This window comes from Silurus meridionalis, chromosome 2 (genome assembly GCF_014805685.1).
Source record: "Silurus meridionalis isolate SWU-2019-XX chromosome 2, ASM1480568v1, whole genome shotgun sequence".
In the NCBI taxonomy this organism is placed as follows: Eukaryota; Metazoa; Chordata; class Actinopteri; order Siluriformes; family Siluridae; genus Silurus; species Silurus meridionalis.
The window spans coordinates 19,153,287-19,176,299 of NC_060885.1; the positions used below are offsets into that span (position 1 = coordinate 19,153,287).

Below are 23,013 nucleotides of genomic sequence, written 5' to 3' on the forward strand. Positions count from 1 at the left end.
CGCTATTACTGCGTGTGTTCAAGACGAGGATTATGTTTTTATTATTTTCTGATGCTCATTTCTAAGTTTCTTTGACTAACCCCTAACGCTGTTGCCAAGAAAAATAAAAAAGCACGAGTTTTGGAAACCTGTCTGTGCTTATATGATTTCTGTTGCAACTGGAGTTACAACTCGAGCTATCCCTTTATCCAGACTCAACGCGGTACAACGGCTTGTATCTAAACAGTAGCCTACCAAGAAAGTAATTGTTCAATGTCTTCCTCCTTCCTTTCACAACAATTTCTCTCAGGAGTTTATCCTTTAGGCATCGTCGTGTGTTTAAAAAAAAAGTTTTTTCTCCCGATGCCGTGCAGCTCAGAACACAGGTGAGGTGGGTTTTTTCGTTTCCGTTTGGAAATTTCATTGGTCTAATGTTATGTCGCACGGTTTTTTAGCTTGAAGTTTGTGAAACCGGGAAAAACCCAGGAAAAATCCATAAATAAGCCGCTTCGTTGATTAAGCCGCGGGGTTCAAAACGTGGGGAAAAAGTAGCGGCTTATAGTCAGAAAAATACGGTATATAAAATAAAGAGTTTTACTTAAAGCATGATGCACACCAACACTGTTATATAATATTCAACTTCCAACAGTCTACAAGGTGTTTTAAAATAGGTATTTAAAATACTTCTTAGCAGCTGTAGATTCCTTATAATATGTAAGTTATGACACCAACATCGTAATTTTTGTGATTGATGATCAATCCAAATATCATCTGCTGATTCATCTGGGCAAAAGTGATGTATTATGTATGTGCTTGTGTGTGTTCTCTGTCCTTTCATTTAAAATAGAATATACAAAATAGCCCAAACATACTTTAATCGAAATATATCACAGTATTATTGACAAAATATTATAAAAACAAGTGTTATAATAGTGAAAAACAGCATATATGGTAGGTAAAGATATGGAAAAGGTAGAAAGTTGTTTTTCTAGACTACCTAAATGGATTGTAATGTGGAGTTGTTTTTTTGGGATCAGGCCAGGAGCTAATGCAGTATCATCTTGCCACTCCCTGTCGGTAATGCAGAGTCAGAACGAGGTGGCCTGATCAGTACGAAAAAAGTATAATAATAAGAATAATAAATGCAAATAATTTAAAATAATTTGTTTCCGAAAGCTAATGGCTCAGTGCATGAAATAAAAATAGTCTATGCTCTTTATTCTAAAGGAGAACAAAATGGTTGCAATGTTGCCTCTTGTGTGTGTCCTCTGCAGTGGTCTGAACTGAGGTTGACATCATATGCTTTTCATACGCGTTGAGTCCGAAATCAATTAGCTTTTTACGGCCATCTTAGGTCATCCTCAGCTGGCTGATTCACAGATTCACACTTAACCATCATACAAACATAGTAATCTTTGGATACCTTAGAACTTGTGGAAAAATGTATAGCAGCTCCTGAAGCCATTTCAAAGTTAAAACACATTAACATGTTAACTTTTTCGGACTATATCTCATTTGATTCATGTCACCTGATGTTTTCCGAATAGCACATTCTCTGCTTGCCTAAGAGATATTTTATAAGAGATAATTCATGTATGGCGCAGTGTTAAATTCAATTATACAACCTATTTACATGCTTAGGGCTTTAGAATTTTTTTGTTTATATGTGTGTGTGTGTGTGTGTGTGTGTGTGTGTGTGTGTGTGTGTGTGTGTGTGTGTGTGTGTGTGTGTTGGTCCAGATTATCCTAAGTGTCTTTTTTTCCTATTGGTCAAACCTCTGAGTTAGGTTCAGTTAGGGTAGAAGATGGGAGGAGTTAAAGAGGAACAGAGCAGCCAAAACAGCCCACCCCCAACTCATGTGCTGCACGAGAGCCTTATTTACTTTGCAGCAGAGAAGACAAGAGCATCACTGCAGAGTGCACTGTTATCCGGCATCGATTCAGCACATCACCGTTTACTTTCTCCTTCACTCACGAGCCTCACAGGCTGACTGTTTCCTGCTCATTTTCTCCCTCTCTGCACATCAAGAGTGAGCAAGAGTAAGGAAGAGGCTGCGAGTTCTGCAGCTCCAGAAGGAGTGGACGGAAGCAGCCTGCGTAGACGCAGCATATTTTTTGGGCCAGACATCACTGGGCACCAGGCTAGAGGAAGGCCACTATGTGTGACTGTTTTCATCTGGCGTTCCCCAACTGGCATGCACCAGCTGCGGGTGGGCATCATCACTCTGCCTCTCCCTGTCTCTCTCTATTGCTCAGCTTTATCCTCTAACTTGCTTCATACCTGCTATTTTTATCCCTGATCTAGCACTCAGCCCTCCTGCCTGGCATTTTATCCTGTTTCTTGCACTGCAATGACTCATTGTTTGTGTGCTTGTCTGTGTGTCTGTGCCTGTGTGTGTGTGTGTGTGTGTGTGTGTGTGTGTGTGTGTGTGTGTGTGTGTGTGTGTGTGTGTGTGTGTTAAAAGTTTTGGTTTGACCTTGTAAACAGCATCTTAGAACAAAGCTGTTGAGGTACTGACTGCAGTGTTTGTGAGATCTGGGTGTGTCTGCAGTAAAGTGGGTGGGGCTTTGTTGTAGGCGTACATACCATCACGTAGAATTTAGTGTGAAGTAGATGCAGCCTAGATTAGGTGTGTCTGCAGTATTGTACAGGGATTTGTTAGACTACATTTGAGAAATAGGGACATTTGACAAAAGCTGCAAAAGGTTATTGTAAAACTCCAACTGCCATAATTCTGGAGCAGTGTCAGAGGCTGTGAATGTTTAGATGTTTAGTTTATATTGTATTTTATGCCAAGGTTTTGTTTCAAATTTTCCAGAATTATGGAGGCTAAGACACTATTGCTAACAATACATATAGAGAAGTTATATGTAATAGATCATTCAAATATAAGAATTGAACAAGTTGTTAATACTTGGAAGGTAAATAATTACTTACATGTTTGTCTCTAAGCAAAGGAGCTGTGTGTTTGTTCATCATAGATCTCATACCAAAATGGTGCAAAATTTAAAGGAAACCCTACACCACTGCAGAACAGACGTCTGATGCTCAAATCAAAATAGGACAGACACTCGATTAGTAGTTTTAAATTCATGAGTTTTTACTCACTCTTTCTGAAAACGTTCTGAAAATCATTTCAACAGATATATTGATTTTCAATTTAGCAAGTAATTTATTGTAGGGTTAGTAAAAATATCATAGCACATGCAAATACTGTGTTACACTACTTCATCAAACATCTAATGATTTAATCCAGAGACACTCTGTTCGCTAAACATTATATTTCTCTCTGAACAGACCGAATCTGGGCGTAAAAACGTCTTTATCTTCATCGCATCGTAGCACAAAGTGAACCATAAATGTGATTTTTTTCATAGTGTAGAAGGATTAGAAGCACTAAGTAAATTATATAGTTGTGATAATTGTATGTACTTTTGAATTATCCTCATATAGCAAAAACAAAAGGGATTACAAGCGGAAGTGGATCTTAATTATTCACACAGAACTCATGACAGCTCTAATAACACATTTATGTCAATAAGTATTTCCAAGAAGAGTAGGAGGTGGCTTTCTGAAACAGTGCTTAGAATACTTTATATACAGTATTCACCTGCATTTATGACTACTTAGTGCCCATTTAGAAGGTAGTCTACAACAATCTCAAAACTTCATATGGTTCTTAATCTATGAATAATGAATGCTGCTGACTATGTTTGTGTAAATGCGATGAGACTATCAGGCTTTTCTTTTAAATACAGTTTAAGGTTCCTGAGTATTGGTTTTGGGTTTTGATTTTCTAACAATAACCAACATTAGAATTGTAATACCATATCCATTAAACCTCTCATACCTTTTAAGCAATATAATACCAAATATATGATGGTTTCTCTGGCAAACTGTGGTTTGCATCAATTTGTGTTTTTGATTCATTGGAATCATGAGGTAATTGTGTCTCATGTTTTTATAACCTGAATGGAAAAAGCCAGTTCTCTTTCCCCCAATGGAATGTAATTATATTTTGCGTGCAGCCTTCTCACTTTGCCACAGCTGTGTATGTGTTCTCAATAGAGGTCAAGGTCTATGTTTCATCTTTTAGTTCTAACTGTGTTAGTGCAATTAGCATGCAGCTGAGGCTTCTCGTTTGGATGGTCCCAAAAACAGAAAAACAAGCTGTTATGCCTGTAATTTTGGTCATGGGTGATCCACTCACATACTGGATGTATGTGGCTGTTTGTTATACATAGACATTTTAGAAAATGTTATTTTACATAGAATGATCTAATTAGGATTTTAATTGATTGATTACAAAAGTGATTAAATGTTGTACCAAAAGGTCATTTATATGAAGGCATTTGGCAGACAGCCATATACAGAGCGATTATAATCATCTCATTCATACTTCTGAGCAGTAATGGGGTTGAGGCTTTGCTCAGGGACCCAGGAATGGCAGATTTGGATCCAAAAGCCAATGCCTTAACCACTAAGCTATCACCTCCCCAGATTATATCAGCATAGACATAAATATATATTATACAGTATAGTACAAATAAACATTTGTTCAAACACATGGAGCAATTAAACTGGGTAATATGTGACTTGGTTGAATGTCTTTATAAGCTAATGGAGGGAAACTGAAAACAATTCATCATGACTATTAAGAAATTTTAGTCAAGTGATGAGCCATATCTAGCAAACAACCACAAAAAAATAGACTATCAAGCCAGTTTTAGACCAGGTGTGGAAACTGCACTGCTTTAGCAACAACTTGCAATAGGCTTAACTGTTAGTCAATGTGCACAATGCAACATTCTTGATATTGTGTAATCTATTCCCATAGACAAAACTGCACAAATGTAATAAGATATTTCTGTACAGTAACAGTAGCACTGATCTGCTCCTGATTGTTTCTATTTTTGGTCCAGCAACAGGAAATCCATGACCACATGTCTGTCAATGGATTGAATAAAATATTTAATAAACTGAATTTCCTTTTTTTTTTAATTGAATAAAGATTGAATAAAATCAATTTTCATTAGCACACTCTAATGTAGTTAGATGCATTTGTTGAGCTATTCGCTGAATGCCATTCTCTTAACATGGTTGCAGCAACTGCATGTATGTTTCAATATTCTGTAATAATAACTAACAGTTAGGAAGTTCTTGGGATTTTCAACACACATTTAATACCAAAACTGAGTAATTATACAGTAATTTCTTAATGATCTTGGTTATTTCCCCACATAAGCTATAATCAGTCAATCAAGTACTAGAATCTTGTAATTTTGTAGATGAGATTTCTTGGCTGCACCCAGACCACTGAAGGAAAATAATCAGATTTTAATTATTTTCTTTTTCATTGTTTTGCATCTAACTTAATTTTAATAAGATTCTAGGCCCAAATCTTTTTTCTAATACTCTAGGAAGCAAAAATAAATGTGTTTTTTAAGTGACATTTCTTACCTTGGGTATGAACATTGCACAACCATTATTAATACACTTAATCAGTCATGGGCTTATCATTCAAGTGGCACCCTAAAAGCAAATATTTGAGTAGGGTGGAGCGGGATTATGAATTTAGCAGTGTTCCGATTTCCAGACCACACAAAGCAGAATGGACAGTATATGCATAGAAAATATAAACGAAAAGTATCAAACAACAAATAAAGTTAAGCAACATGCATTGTGCTATCTGGTTGCCCTGTTTGTGTGGTTTATGATCTCCTACTGTAATAATCCAGTAAAATGGTAATGAGTATTATAGGGTAATAGGCTGAATACCTAACCTGTTTACAAATCTCAGCAACTGCAGGAAGTACAGTTATCTTAAAATGTATTTAAATGCTAACTGAGCTGATTTGGCATAAATAAAGGCTACTGTGTTATCAAATTACAGATGAGAGTTTTTGGCAAACAATATTACCTCAAATAATTTTTTATAATTTTTTTATTTTATCTCTAGATGTACATGCACAAAGGTATCATGTATAATCATTTATAGTTATGTGGACAGTAAATAAATACTTCACAATTTATAAAAAGTAATATTTTTTCATCTTTTCACAAGTGTGCATGTTGCTTAAATGCCCAAACCTGTGTGGAGAAAAGGGAAGGGCAGGGCACTGCAACTCCTCCTGTATTGAAATTCAGATACATAGTGGATTGGGCAAGTCACAGTAACAAACTTATTCAGAGGGAAATTCTTTCACACAATAACTCGGGTAAGTGCAACATTTTGGTCTGAAGAGGATTTGGTTGAAGAATGGCCTTTGTTTGATGAATGATGATGCACTGACATCGCAGTTTACTGCTATTATGTTGGTAATGTTATAAACAGGAATGTCTTTGTGTCTGTGTGTTTCTTTTCTGTTTTTCTGAAATACATCTGGATTGGTTGATTTGGAAGTAATACATCTTTTCTGGAAAAAAAAGATGCTTTTTTTTCTGCTTTTTTTTTTATGTGTTGTCTGGAGTTCAGAACAGTGTAGACACTCTTTTTTTGTGTCAAAGAAGATTGACTTCTCCAGATGGTTGCCTTTGTGTAAAATACTGTGCTACATTGGGAACTGGCTTTTAAATTAATGCAGTCATCTTCAAGTAATTTTTATATGTTTCGATAAAACAGTCGTCCAAAGTGGTAGTATGCACCTATCAAGATAGGTTTGTTTACATTAAGAATGAGCTCAGCACACAGTGCAAAACTGCCCTGAATCATGAGTAATGATGATTGATGTTTGTTAGTAATGTTTGAGTTTTGTGGGTTAGTAGTTCTTATGGATAAATAAGAACATTTACTTTACTGAGCTCTATTTGCACTGATAAATGCTGTTTTTAATCTGAAACAGGTGCTGGGCGAAGGCTAAGGGGACCAGAACAAGAGGCAGAGGATGATTCAGTGAGTGTCACTCAAACAATTATCAGTCAATTTCAGAACATTTGGTTAGGTACATATTGTATTTGAACATTTAAACAACTTTATAAAAACTCACTTGAGCCAAATGACAAAACATTAATTCTTATGTAGGGTACAGCTAAGCAAGTAACATATAGAGATGTATGCCTTTTAAAAAATAATTTGTCTTTGGGTTTTGTGTGAGATTTTTCTGCATGTTTACTTCTACAGAAATGCATTCACATACATCAAAATACATACATGTAATTGGTAATCATGTACCATGTAATTACATCTTGTGTTTTGTTAGTTAAAAATATATATATTATTGCTGATACTTAGGTATGTGAGGAAGCTGAGATTTTAGAGAAGGAAAGACCTCGTCCTCAAGGCTCATCCCCAGTAGAAGAATTTCCTGTAGAAAAACAGGTAACTGCAATCTTTAGTACAGATTCAGATTGTTAAAATCAGTGACTAATATTAAAACTGTGTTTTGCTATATATATTTATTATCTTGCCAGGCTGAGGAGGATATTTCTGTATACAAAAGTGGAAGCAACAAAAAAAGCAGAAAAGGTGGCTTCGGATCACTCTTTGACAAGCATTCATCTGACAAAATGAATGAAACTGAGGTCAGGCTTATGGAAACAATTTATTTTACCTTACACGTACATTTTTACATATGTAGCATATTAAAATCCTGTTTTAGAAAAAGATATATGTACAATGTACAATGTAAAAAAACAACAACAAAAAAAACTTTTATATATACAGACTTATAACATATATCATAGACAAACTCTCACAGTTAAACTGAGTTGAAATGTGTTGTATAATAAAGGCCATTGCATGTGATTTAATCATTTCCCTAAGTATCAAACCATTCAGTGAGAACTGAATTGGGACATTTTAAAGGAGACATATTTTAATCGTGAATTAAAGATTTTCAACCACTTTTTCCTCTGTGGGAACAAGTGGACCCAAACAATGCTAACAAAATGCCCTCAGAGGAAGACTATATTTATGTTTTTGTGAAACAAGTTTAGTAAAGATTATAAAAGTGTTAACTTTGCCATCTGTGGTTTCAGGATATGCAAAGTGATGAATGTGAAATAATTGTGAAAACAGTGAACGAACCATGTATTGAGGGGTTAGTCATGACTGGTGGAGGGAAAGAAGGCATCTTCATCAAAGAAGTGAAACTAGATTCACCTGCCTCCAAGCATCTAAGTGTGAAAGAGGGTATAGAAAACATTACAATCAAAGTTTATTTTTATTTTATGTCTTAAACTTCTAATCTTTATTTACATCCCACCAGGTGATCGAATACTAAGTGCTACAGTATACTTTGATAATGTTTCATATGAAGATGCACTTCAAATTCTTGAGCGTGCTCAGCCATATAAAATGGAATTTTGTCTAAGACGCAAAGTGGAGCCAACTATACCAGAAAATGCTGAAATTATACACCCAAAGGTAATTGCAGTCAAACTTATTTGCTTTAGGTTTTGAGGTCTAAAGTACTTAGTACACATTTTTTCCTCCATAGGAAAAAGACCAGGACCCACCAATGATGAGAAGTCAGACAAAGATTAAAAAACAGCAAGAACGCATCTCATGGCCAAAGTTCCCCTCCTTTGGCAAGGGACCCAGAATGCAATTCAGGAGATCTCACAGCACATCAGAGGCAGAGGAACACAGGAAATTAGAGTTGAGTCCACCAACAAGTGACACAGAATCTCCACTGAAATCTTCAGACGGAAAAGACAAGAAGAAAAAGCATAAAGTTCAACTAAAAATCAAAATGAAGGGCCACAGGAGCAAGTCTGTTGAGGAACCCCAGAGAGATGAGCAGGTGTTGGTTTGGGAAAATAAACAAGTTGAGGATATATTAGAAGAAAAGGTTCCTGAAGAACCTGAGGAAAAAATGCAAGACATCCCACAGGTGCCTGGTGGAGCTGAATATGAGCTTTCTTCCAAGACTGGGAATGATGATCCACTCCAGAAATTGTCAGGAATGGAACTGTATGAGGCTCATTTAATTAGTCTGGGGAGCACATTAAAGACTACCGATATTTCAGTTGCTCTTTCAGAAGGAGGAAAAAATGAGAGTTCAGAAATGAAAGTCAGAATTAATCTGAAGGAGCAGCCAGATATTGACACAGAAAACCAAGCAGAAAATATTGATGATTTGTACACAACTTCAGATCCAGCTGCCTGTGAAAATGTTGTATTATCACAGGCAGAAGTAGAAATATCTCAAATTGACAATGACCCTAACAAACAGGGAATAGACCTTACAGAGAGAAAAATGCAATCTGGAAATGCAGAACCTAGCATACCAAATTTAGATTTTTGTGTAGGAGAAACAAAAAAATCGCCAGTGATTAGCAATGAAAAGCAGTGGAAAGAGAAATCTGTGTTTGAAAATGAGAGTTATGGGATTCGTACAAGAGGTCCATTAGCAGACATGGCCACATCGAAGGCCCACTTTGTGAACACAATAAATGGGCTTCAGTTCATTTCACCAGATTATAATGAACTAGCACAAGCAGGGGAAATATCTGATGTAATCAGTGACGCCAAGAAACTAGCTGTTAGTCCTGGTTTTACTGAAGACAAAGATGATGCACTTTTGGAAATTAAGACTTCCAAGTTATCATCAGAAACTGATGATTTCATTCAAGCAGATCAAGATCAAAGATCGGCATCAAAGCAGTTTAAATTGCCAAAGGTTGATCAATCTGGATTTGTAACTCATGAACTAATCAACATGACAGAGGTGGAAAAAATTAGGACCCATTTACCAAAACGAGAAGATATTGAAATTCCAGGAATGGAGCATAAAGAACCAAAACTCACTCTTCAAAAACCTGATATTAAGTGTCCTAAAATTGAGAAAGTTATACATTTTACAAAGGAGAGACAAATCCAGAGTCCACAAACAGAGTTCAATGTTGAGGATGTTAAGGTGGCTGTTTCCAAATTCCCTGCTTTTAAACTACCCGAAGGTGATATAACCGGAGTTCTTGTGCAAAGAGAAATTACCATTATGGAACAGAAGTCAGATAAGTCTTCATTGACTCCAAGGGGATCTCCACATAAAATATCCATTACAAGTACAGACAGTAGCCCTTTTATCACTAAAAGCAAAGTAGATGAAGAAAAGTCACCTTCTGATACTGTCGACAAGGACACAGCAATCAAGATGGCAAATGTTGAGCTACCATATATTGATGAGCAAACATCAACCACTGTGATGAAAGTAGACTATACAAAGCCACAGATGACAGATTATGGAAGATTGGGTGATATCAATTTCAAACTTCCAAAGCGGGAAGATATTGAAATACCAGGGATGGAAGCCATAAAGGAATCAAAACTCCAGAGCACATTAATCGAAGCAGTTAGTAATGTAGACATTGACCAAGTTGAAAAATGAAAACTAAAAAACATGGTGACAAAAAAGGCCATGAAAAGAAACCAAAGAAACCAAAAATATCCATTGAAGGATTTGACATCACTAAACCTGATATTCAGTCTCCAATTATTAGCACGGAAATACCAAAGGAGCGTTCCTTTAAAATGGATATGGAAGAAACAAAGATCCATGAAAAACACAAATTCAAAACCCCCAAAGTAGAGGAAGTTGATAATATAAGTGTTCCAGTACAGGAAAGCAAGATTTTAGAAGACAATATGGATAATAGGAACTTGCCACAAAAAACAGAGACAAAGTTTGGTAAAACAAAATTTAAAATTCCCACACTCACAATTCCAGAATTTGGGACTGAACTTCCAAGGGAAGAATATATCTCTGCTGTGGATGTGCAAGGAAAAGCAGCTGAAAAAACCTTGCTGGACCATAAATTAAAAGTATCAGCTGAGCCAGTATTATTTGATACAGATGGCACTGATGAAAATAAAGATGGACAGTACGGTGGAGTTCATGATACTGAGCCTGAAGAGCAAGGAAAGAAGTTCAAACTGCCAAAATTTGAGATCAGTTTTCCAGAAGTAAAAACCCCAAAGATTATTTGCACATCAAAGAAAGATAATGACAGTTCTGTATCAGAGGAAAATGGTGAAGTGCCAGTGGTGCATTCACCCAAAACTGGACCACCAGATAGTGAGGATATAGTGAGGATAGACCAACCAGAAGTAGGTTCTGCGATAACTGAAGTGAAGTTCAAAAGGTCAGGGTTTTCATTTCCAAGGTTTGGCATATCTAAAACAGAATATATTGCACCAGAAGCTGATGTTAATGTCACAAATGTTAATATTGCTTTACCAGACGGTCAGAGAGAAATGGACGATCCAAACAAAAATGTTGCAGTATCAGTAAAAGATGGTAAACAGAAGGATGCAACAAAGTTTGTTTCTCCAACAAAGTTCAAAATTCCTTCAATCAAGTTTCCAAGTTTTGGCACTAAAGTTCCAAAGGCAGAAATGGCAGGTCCCGATGTAAATGTTGATGTGAAAGGGCCTGAAATAAGTGTACCAGATGCAGAGATAAAATTAACTGCTGAGCCAGCTTTAGTAAATATTAAAGGGCCTGATGCAGACATTGAAAGTAAATCACTTAGTAGGGAAAAGAAAGATCTGGATATCCACATTGAGGAACAAGGTAGTAAATTCAAATTGCCAAAATTTGGAATCAGTCTTCCTGAAATGAAGGGACCAAAAATTGATACAATTTCAGATCAGGAAATTGACATTTCTTTACCAAAAACAAACATACAGGTGAATCTACCTGATTTTGAAGTCGAAGCTGGAACAACTGAAGTAAAGGCAGACTTCCTAGTTGACCTAGATAAAGTTCACATTGCAAAGACAGCAAGAAAGATTTCTGATGTGGATGTTGATGTTAAAGGACCTGAAATCAGTCTACCAGATGTAGAGATGAAATTGTCAGCTGATCCAGTCACAGTGGATATTAAAGGACCTGACGCAGACAAAGAATTTAAATTGCTTAGTGTGGAAATTCAAGATCAGGATTTCCAAGTTAAGGAGCAAGGGAGTAAATTCAAATTGCCAAAATTTGGAATTAGTCTTCCTGAAGTAAAAGGGCCAAAAATAGATGTAAGTTCAGACAAAGCAGAGATTGACATTTCTGTACCAAAAGCAAGTTTAGATGTACATCCACCTGATTTTGAATTGCAAGGTGTAACAGCCGAAATAAAAGGCGACCTACCAGAAGTAGATTCCAAAGATATTGAAATGAAAATCAAGACACCAGGCTTCTCGTTTCCTAGCATTGAATTTAGTAAATCAGATGTCAAGTCACCTGAAGTTGATGTGAGTCTCCCAAAAGTTGATGTGTCTTTGCCTGAAACAAGAATGAAAATTGAACACCCAACTACAGATGTTACAATGTCAGTAGAAGATGCAGAACTCAAAGGTCGATCAAAGTTTAAAATGCCTTCATTCACATTACCAAAATTTGGAACTAAAGGTCGAAAGGCCTCAGTACAGGTCGCTGATGTGGATATAGATGTGAAAGGACCTGAAATAAGTCTACCAGATGCAGGGATGAAATTTTCAGGTGATCCAGTCACAGTGGATATTAAAGAACCTGACACAGACAAAGAAGTGAAATCACTTAGTGTGGAAATAAAAGATCAGGATTTCCAAGGAAAGGAGCAAGGGAGTAAATTCAAATTGCCAAAATTTGGAATTAGTCTTCCTGAAGTGAAAGGGCCAAAAATAGGTGTAAGTTCTGACAAAGCAGAGATTGACATTTCTGCACCAAAAGCAAGTTTAGATGTACATCCACCTGATGTTGAAGTGCAAGGTGTAACAGCTGAAATAAAAGCTGATCTGCCAGAAGTAGATTCTAAAGATATTGAAATGAAAATGAAGACACCAGGCTTCTCGTTTCCAAGTATTGGATTTAGTAAATCAGATGTCAAGTCACCTGAAGTTGATGTGAGTCTCTCAAAAGTTGATGTGTCTTTGCCTGAAACAAAAATGGAAATTGAACACCCAACTACAGATGTTACAATGTCAGTAGAAGATGCAGAACTCAAAGGCCGATCAAAGTTTGGTTCTCCAACAAAGTTTAAAATGCCTTCATTCACATTACCAAAATTTGGAGCTAAAGGTCCAAAGGCCACAGTAAATGTCTCTGATGTGAATGTTGATGTTAAAGGACCTGAAATAAGTCTACCAGATGCAGAGTTGAAATTGTCAGTTGATCCAGTCACAGTGGATATTAAAGGACCTAATGCAGACAAAGAAATAAAATCAATCAGTATGGAAATACAGGATCAGGATTTCCAAGTTAAGGAGCAAGGGAGTAAATTCAAATTGCCAAAATTTGGAATTAGTCTTCCTGAAGTAAAAGGGCCAAAAATAGATGTAAGTTCAGACAAAGCAAAGATTGACATTTCTATACCAGAAGCAAGTTTAGATGTACATCCACCTGATGTTGAAGTGCAAGGTGTAACAGCTGAAATAAGAGCTGATCTGCCAGAAGTAGATTCTAAAGATATTGAAATGAAAATGAAGACACCAGGCTTCTTGTTTCCTAGTATTGGATTTAGTAAATCAGATGTCAAGTCACCTGAAGTTGACGTGAGTCTTCCAAAAGTTGATGTGTCTTTGCGTGAAACAAAAATGGAAATTGAACACCCAACTACGGATGTTACAATGTCAGTTGAAGATGCAGAACTCAAAGGGCGATCAAAGTTTGGTTCTCCAACAAAGTTTAAAATGCCTTCATTCACATTACCAAAATTTGGAAGTAAAGGTCCAAAGGCCACAGTAAATGTCTCTGACGTGGATGTTGATGTTAAAGGACCTAAAATATGTCTACCAGATGCAGAGTTGAAATTGTCAGTTGATCCAGTCACAGTGGATATTAAAGGACCTGATGCAGACAAAGAAATAAAATCGACCAGTATGGAAATACAAGATCAGGATTTCCAAGTTAAGGAGCAAGGGAGTAGATTTAAATTGCCAAAATTTGGAATTAGTCTTCCTGAAGTAAAAGGGCCAAAAATAGATGTAAGTTCAGACAAAGCAAAGATTGACATTTCTATACCAGAAGCAAGTTTAGATGTACATCCACCTGATGTTGAAGTGCAAGGTGTAACAGCTGAAATAAGAGCTGATCTGCCAGAAGTAGATTCTAAAGATATTGAAATGAAAATGAAGACACCAGGCTTCTCGTTTCCTAGTATTGGATTTAGTAAATCAGATGTCAAGTCACCTGAAGTTGATGTGAGTCTCCCAAAAGTTGATGTGTCTTTGCCTGAAACAAAAATGGAAATTGAACACCCAACTACAGATGTTACAATGTCAGTAGAAGATGCAGAACTCAAAGGTCGATCAAAGTTTGGTTCTCCAACAAAGTTTAAAATGCCTTCATTTACATTACCAAAATTTGGAGCTAAAGGTCCAAAGGCCACAGTACATGTCTCTGATGTGAATGTTGAAGAAATAAGTCTACCAGATGCAGAGTTGAAATTGTCAGTTGATCCAGTCACAGTGGATATTAAAGGGCCTGATGCAGACAAAGAAATACAATCGATCAGTATGGAAATAGAAGATCAGGATTTCCAAGTTAAGGAGCAAGGGAGTAAATTCAAATTGCCAAAATTTGGAATTAGTCTTCCTGAAGTAAAAGGGCCAAAAATAGATGTAAGTTTAGACAAAGAAGAGATTGCCATTTCTGCACCAAAAGCAAGTATAGATGTACATCCACCTGATGTTGAAGTGCAAGGTGTAACAGCTGAAATAAGCGCTGATCTGCCAGAAGTAGATTCTAAAGATATTGAAATGAAAATGAAGACACCAGGCTTCTCGTTTCCTAGTATTGGATTTAGCAAATCAGATATCAAGTCACCTGAAGTTGATGTGAGTCTCCCAAAAGTTGATGTATCTTTGCCAGAAGGAAGAATAGAAATTGAAAGACCGACAACAGATGTTACAATGTCAGTAGAAGATGCAGAACTCAAAGGTCGATCAAAGTTTGGTTCTCCAACGAAGTTTAAACTGCCTTCATTCACTTTGCCAAAATTTGGAACTAAAGGTCGAAAGGCCTCAGTAGAGGTCGCTGATGTGGATGTTGATGTGAAAGGACCTGAAATAAGTCTACCAGATGCAGGGATGAAATTGTCAGCTGAGCCAGTCACAGTAGATATAAAAGGACTTGATGCAGACAAAGAAGTTAAATCACTTAGTGTGGAAATAAAAGATCAGGATTTCCAAGTTAAGGAGCAAGGGAGTAAATTCAAATTGCCAAAATTTGGAATTAGTCTTCCTGAAGTAAAAGGGCCAAAAATAGATGTAAGTTCAGACAAAGCAGAAATTGACATTTCTGTACCTGAAGCAAGTTTAGATGTACATCCACCTGATGTTGAAGTGCAAGGTGTAACAGCCGAAATAAAAGTTGACTTGCCAAAAGTAGATTCTAAAGATATTGAAATGAAAACGAAGACACCAGGCTTCTCGTTTCCTAGTATTGGATTTAGTAAATCAGACATCAAATCACCTGAAGTCGATGTGAGTCTCCCAAAAGTTGATGTATCTTTGCCAGAGGGAAGAATAGAAATTGAAAGACCAACAACAGATGTTACAATGTCAGTTGAAGATGCTGAACTCAAAGGACGGTCCAAATTTGGTTCTCCAACAAAATTTAAAATGCCTTCATTCACATTACCAAAATTTGGAAGTAAAGGTCCAAAGGCCACAGTAAATGTCTCTGATGTGGATGTTGATGTGAAGGGACCTGAAATAAGTCTACAAGATGCAGAGATAAAATTGTCAGCTGATCCAGTCACAGTGGATATTAAAGGACCTGACACAGACAAAGAAATGAAATCGCTTAGTGTGGAAATTCAAGATCAGGATTTCCATGTTAGGGAGCAAGGGAGTAAATTCAAATTGCCAAAATTTGGATTTAGTCTTCCTGAAGTAAAAGGGCCAAAAATAGATGTAAGTTCAGACAAAGCAGATATTGACATTTCTGTACCAAAGCCAACACTAGATGTACATCCACCTGATGTTGAAGTGCAAGGTGTAACAGCTGAAATAAGAGCTGATCTGCCAGAAGTAGATTCTAAAGATATTGAAATGAAAATGAAGACACCAGGCTTCTCGTTTCCTAGTATTGGATTTAGCAAATCAGACATCAAATCACCTGAAGTTGATGTGAGTCTCCCAAAAGTTGATGTGTCTTTGCCGGAAGGAAGAATAGAAATTGAAAGACCAACAACAGATGTTACAATGTCAGTTGAAGATGCAGAACTCAAAGGACGGTCCAAATTTGGTTCTCCAACAAAATTTAAAATGCCTTCATTCACATTACCAAAATTTGGAACTAAAGGTCCAAAGGCCACAGTAAATGTCTCTGATGTGGATGTTGATGTTAAAGGACCTGAAATAAGTCTACCGGATGCAGAGTTGAAATTGTCAGCTGATCCAGTCACAGTGGATATTAAAGGACCTGATGCAGACAAAGAAATAAAATCGCTTAGTGTGGAAATAAAAGATCAGGATTTCCAAGTTAAGGAGCAAGGGAGTAAATTCAAATTGCCAAAATTTGGATTTAGTCTTCCTGAAGTAAAAGGGCCAAAAATAGATGTAAGTTCTGACAAAGCAGAGATTGACATTTCTGTTCCAAATGCAAGTTTCGATGTACATCCACCTGATGTTGAAGTGCAAGGTGTAACAGCGGAAATCAAAGCTGACCTGCCAGAAGTAGATTCTAAACATATTGAAATGAAAATGAAGACACCAGGCATCTCGTTTCCTAGTATTGGATTTAGTAAATCAGATGTCAAGTCACCTGAAGTTGATGTTAATCTTCCAAAAGTTGATGTGTCTTTGCCGGAAGGAAAATTTGAAATTGAAAGACCAACTACAGATGTTACAATGTCAGTTGAAGATGCAGAACTCAAAGGACGGTCCAAATTTGGTTCTCCAACAAAATTTAAACTGCCTTCATTCACATTACCAAAATTTGGAAGTAAAGGTCCAAAGGCCACAGTAAATGTCTCTGATGTGGATGTTGATGTAAAAGGACCTGAAATAAGTCTACCAGATGCAGAGATAAAATTGTCAGCTGATCCAGTCACAGTGGATTTTAAAGGACCTGATGCAGACAAAGAAATAAAATCGCTTAGTGTGGAAATAAAAGATCAGGATTTCCAAGTTAAGGAGCAAGGGAGTAAATTCAAATTGCCAAAATTTGGATTTAGTCTTCCTGAAGTAAAAGGGACAAACATAGATGTAAGTACAGACAAAGCAAAGATTGACATTTCCATACCAGAAGCAAGGTTAGATGTACATCCACCTGATGTTGAAGTGCAAGGTGTAACAGCTGAAATAAGAGCTGATCTGCCAGAAGTAGATTCTAGAGATATTGAAATGAAAATGAAGACACCAGGCTTCTCGTTTCCTAGTATTGGATTTAGTAAATCAGACGTTAAATCACCTGAAGTTGCTTTGAGTCTCCCAAATGTTGATGTGTCTTTGCCTGAAGGAAGAATAGAAATTGAAAGACCAACTACAGATGTTAAAATATCAATAGAAGATGCAGAACAACAGAATTGGTCAACATCTGGTTCTCCAACAAAGTTCAAACTGCCTTCAATTGACTTTCCAAAGTTTGGAACTAAAGGTCCAAAGGTTGCAGTAAATGCCGCTGATATAGATGTAGATGTTAAAGGACCTGAAATAAGTCTACCAGATTCAAAAATGAAATTGTCAGTTAAACCAGTCACAGTGGATATTGAAGGTCCTGGTGCAGATAAAGAAATTAAATTGGCCAGTACAGAAATAAAAGATCAGGATTTCCAAGTTAAGGAGCAAGGGAGTAAATTCAAACTGCCAAAATTTGGATTCAGTGGTCCTGAATTAAAAGGACCAAAAATAGATGTAAGTTTAGAGAAGAAAGAAATGGATATTTCAGTACAAAAGGCAAAGGTAGAAGTGCATCCACCTGAAGTTAAAGTGCAGGGTATAACAGCCGAAATAAAAACTGATCTACCTGAAGTAGATTCTAAAGATATTGAAATGGAAATGAAAACACCAGGCTTCTCGTTTCCTAGAATTGTATTTAATAAATCAGATGTTACGTCACCTGATGTTGATGTGAGTCTCCCAAATGTTGATGTGTCTTTGCATGAAGGAAGTATGGAAATGGAACAACCATCTACAGATGTTAGAATGTCAGTGGAAGATGCAGAACACAAAGGTCGGTCAAAATTTGGTTCCTCAACAAAGTTTAAATTGCCTTCAATTAACTTTCCAAAGTTTGGAACTAAAGGTCCAAAGGCCACATTAGATGTTTCTGATGTGAATTTGGATGTTAAAGGACCTAAAATAGGACTATCAGATGCAGATATAAAATTGTCAGCTCAACCAATCACCATGGATGTAAAAGAGCCTGGTACAGACAAAGAAGTGAAATCGCTCAATATGGAAATAAAAGGTCAGGATTTCCAAGTTAAGGAGCAAGGGAGTAAATTCAAACTGCCAAAGTTTGAAATCAGTGTTCCTGAAATGAAAGGGCAAAAAATAGATGTAAGTTCAGACAAAGCAGAGATGTACATATCCATACCAAAGGCAAAAGCAGAAGTACATCCACATGATGTTGAATTGCAAGATGTCATGGTTGAAATAAAAGGTGACCTGCCAGAAGTAGATTCTAATGACATTGAAGTGAAAATGAAGACACCAGGCTTCTCATTTCCTAGAATTGGATTTAGTAAATCTGAAGCTAAGGCTACGAAGGTTGATCCGGGTCTCCAAAATGTTGACATGCCTTTGCCTGAAGCAAGTACAGAAATGAAAAGACCAGATACAGATGTTACAATATCAGTAGAAGATGCAGAACACAAAGGTCGGTCAAAGTTTGGTTCTCCAACAAAGTTTAAAATGCCTTCCATCAACTTCCCAAAGTTTGGAACTAAAGGACCAAAGGCCACAGTAGAGGTCTCTGATGTGGATGTAGATGTTAAGGGACCTGAAATAAGTCTACCAGATGCAGAGCTAAAATTGCCAGCTGAACCTCTCTTAGTAGTTATAAAAGGACCAGATGCTGACAAAGGAATTAAATCCCCCAGTAAGGAAGTGAAAGATCAGGAAGTTAAGGAGCAAGAGAGTAAATTCAAATTGCCAAAATTTGGAATCAGTGTTCTTGAAGTAAAGGGGCCAAAAGTAGATGTAAGTTCAGACAAGGCAGAAATTAAAATTTCTGTACCAAAGGCAAAAGCAGAGCTATACCCACCTGATATTGAGGTGCAAGGTGTAACAACAGAATTTCAAGCTGATCTAGATTCTAAAGATATTGAAGTAAAAATGAAGAGACCTGGATTGTCTTTCTCAGACACTAAGGCTCCAGCAGGTGATGAAGTCTTAATACCAAAATTGGATTCCAAAGTGGGAAAATGTGAAGATGATGATACATTTGTAAGTGATAATGCATTAGATGTCTTTAAACAAAAATACACACAAGAAGTCAAGACATCCTCCAAATTCATATTGCCATCCCTTGGTGATGTTTTTAGTGGCTTTGAAGTTGAATTTAATGTACCAACATTTGAAGAAATTGAAGAAGCAAAGAAAATTTCAGAAGTTGAAAAACAAAATCAACCACAACCTGAAGACAGTGACTGGTTTAGATTTCACAAGTTTTCCTCTTCAACCAAAACATCCATCGACAATGAGAATGTAGCTTCCAAATTTCCCAGAAAATCTGAACAAAGTCCACAGAGTGGCATAAATGAAAATGAGTATAAGAAAAGCTTCACAAGAGAGACTGATGAGGAGACTGTCAGTCCTACTTTGTCACTGAGTTCATCTGATGCTTTTGCTGATGTAAGTTCTGCACTTACAACTGAACAGATTGGCCTGTCGATTACCAGCCCTACAAAAGTCAAAGTCAAATATTCAGAACCTACTGTTAATACGGAAGTAAGCGATATACATGGTGATATAATTACTTCAACAGCCAGGACTGAACTAATTTCCATGGAGCCTTATCAGCCAGAGAAAGTGAACATTCCATTCTCTTCTGAAACATCCTCTTCTTCTGTGGATACTCTCAAACAAATATCAGGACACTTAGTTGTGTCAAATGTGCAAAGTGTGTCTAAAACACAACATGCTACAATCTTAACTAAACTGGATACACAAAATACCCAAACATTGCCTTCAGGAAAAGTAACTGACTCACTTCTATTAGCTGAGGAAACAGTAATGCGAAAGGGGCACACAATAGTGGAGAAGCATGTTGTGAAAGAAATCTTTGGTGATGACAAAGAGAAAATATTTGTGACACAGAGAATACAGGTCTTTGAAGGAGACTCTTCTGAGCCTATCTCTGATGACACAGCATCCTCAATTCAAAGGTTAAGAGACACTGTACACACTGAAAAAATCAGATTTTTTGAGGGGGCAGAGTCAAGCAACACAATTCTAATGAGCACTGAAACATTACTAAGGCATGCAGATTCCTCTACAGATGAGAATGAGGGGCAATAATTTGAGCTGACACTATATTAGAACTAGTATTATGGCTGTATAAATCTGATAAATCAGTATGGTCTCACAAATCCCACATTTCTGTAAGCTTGGGTTGCATTATTTGGTAATGTGCTTCAAAATTAATTTTTATTACTTGTATAACCAAATGTGTTGTGGAAACCTAATACAAGTTACAGCTAGTACCAAGACTTATTTAACATAATTCAATCAATATGGTTATAATAATAATTAGAATACTAAGTATAGAAGATAACAATTTTAGTACCCATTACAGTAAAAATATTATCTGTCAACATTGTTTACGGTGCCCACTTGGTCATATACAAGTAAATGTATCTGTGTCACATTTAAAGATGTTTTTTTTTTCTTGAAATTGTGCTGTCATTTATTTATTAACTAAATTATAATCATAACTAAGTTTAAGCATCAAAGATTGTGCAGCTCTGTGGAGAGTATCCAAGTTCATGTCTTACATTATTGTAAAACGCAATATATTAACATCTAACTGAATAGCTGTATTTACATACAAACATATGCTACAATAAATATTGTAAAAATAAATTTGTCATCTAATTATTGAATAACTTTTGAAAACAAGAAGACTTATTCTCCTATTCTCTTAACTCTCAGAATATGAAACAGATGTGTTTGCTTTGGTAGAGGACTACAATTGTACTTGAAAGCCATAATTTGGTATTTATTTATTACTTAAATTATACTGTCTGACAGTTGAAGTATTAATAAATGCACAGTTATAATTTTAATGAATTAGCCACACTTGTGGACACCTGATTATCACACCTATGCAGTCGAGTACATACGCTTTTGAACAGTAACAAATTCTTTGATGTTTTGCTTCTGAACACCACAGTGATGGATTTGAAATGAAGATATAACAAATTGCTTTGAATTCAAAGCGGTCTAATAAAAAATATTGCATTAAACATTTTGAATTTACAGCCATTTTTACATAGTCCAACCATTAACTAAGGCTCAAAAGAAACTGGACAAACATAAATGTAAGTTAAGATAATTTTTAATACACAATGTTTTGCAGTTAATGGTGGCCTGAGGTTTGGGACTCATGGACATCACAAAATGCTGATTCTTGAGAAACTTTGCTGGATCTTCATTGCATTAATCTTGGGTTGCTTATATATCTGTATTTTGAAGCACTGGGCTATCAGTTTTGAAACATTTGACTGAATTTGGACAGAAAGTATAACTCTATACACTTCAAAATTCACCCTGTTTCTTCTGTCAGTAGTCACACAATCAATAAACACCAGTGCTCTAGTTCCATTGGCAGCCATGCCAATTGGCTTTGCCATGTGTAACAGTTGATGTGTTATGGTTTGGATCTTTCTCCATGTTTTTCTTTTGATATTTATATTCGACAGTTTTTTTTTTAAATGTTCTCTAGCAATCTAAAAACTGTCTTCCTTTTTTTGGGCATTATCAATTTTTTTTTATCATGCAGTAAATCTATTTTTTTACATTGACGTTCAATTAAAGACTTTCACGATTACACTTCTCGCTCCTCAAGATTTTTTTTACTCGGTTTATTTGCTTTGGGGTTTGATTAAGAGACAGGAGGTGGAGCTGAAGATAGGGGAGTTGAAGATGCTGAAATTTCATTGGGATTAATGATTAGAAATGAGTTTATTACAGGGACTGCGCATGTAGAATGTTTTGGAGACAAGGTAAGCTGAGATGGTTTGGACATGTGCAGAGGAGGGACATGGGGTATATCGGTAGGGTAAGAATGTTGATTATGGAGCCACCAGGAAGGAGGAAAAGAGGAAGACCAAGGAGGAGGTTTATGGATGTGGTGAGGGAAGACATGCAGGTAGTTGGCTTGAAAGAGGAAGATTTAGAGAACACGGTAAAATGGAGATCAATAATCCGCTGTGCACACCTCTAATGGGGGCAGCCGAAAGAGGAAATGTGCTTTGAGGGCATTTTCTTAATCCATGAACAAATTCTGAGATCTACATTTGTTGTCTGTTATGGTTTTTCAGGCCTTTTAGTGTTGCATAGTTTGCCAGTGCATTCTTTGCTTTTAAGGATGACTAAAAAGTTGATTTGAATAAAACAAAAATCACTTCCTGTTAGTTTTATTTCACAATCTAACAGGAGGAACAATAGAATTATGAAAATGAAAAAACTGTCTAAATCCTCATAGACCCCACTCTGTGTGTGACTTACCAAGAGTTGAAAGTGTCCTTGCTACTTTGCAAGCAAAACAAACACTTTATATCTCACTGTAAATTTCTATATCCCAGTACCCTGTAATACAGCCAGGATTGACAATTTTGTGCCTTAGGGTCTTGTTGTGTGACTGCTCCCAGGGGAAATCCTAAAGGGAATCCAATTGTGAAAGGGCACTTGACATGAAGTTGTCTTTGATAGCCTCAACACCACCAACTGCACTGAAATTTAATAATGATTGTCACCAGAAGATATTTATGAGCATCCCATGCACATAAAACAGGCATTAATTGACTGGTCTGGTTACACTCTTGCATATTTCTTATACATGTGGTATATTCCTGCTTGATCAGATCTAGATCAGACGCTGATCCTAAAAAATGCCTGACCTCCCTGTCACACCTGAAAACCTGCCTATTTTTTTTTTCCTCTGTCC

General features: G+C 36.5%; 1 protein-coding gene across 1 annotated transcript; it reads left to right on the forward strand.

The window, feature by feature from the left end:
- The first annotated feature begins 1,884 nt into the window (after window positions 1-1,884).
- Window positions 1,885-21,896, forward strand: LOC124403414 (protein AHNAK2). Its single transcript, XM_046877138.1, is given in 8 exon segments — window positions 1,885-2,189; window positions 6,823-6,872; window positions 7,212-7,298; window positions 7,391-7,501; window positions 7,958-8,111; window positions 8,188-8,345; window positions 8,419-10,304; window positions 10,307-21,896. Coding segments are annotated over 8 exon segments (12,555 nt in total). The 5' UTR covers window positions 1,885-2,137; the 3' UTR covers window positions 20,364-21,896.
- Window positions 21,897-23,013: the final 1,117 nt, after the last annotated feature.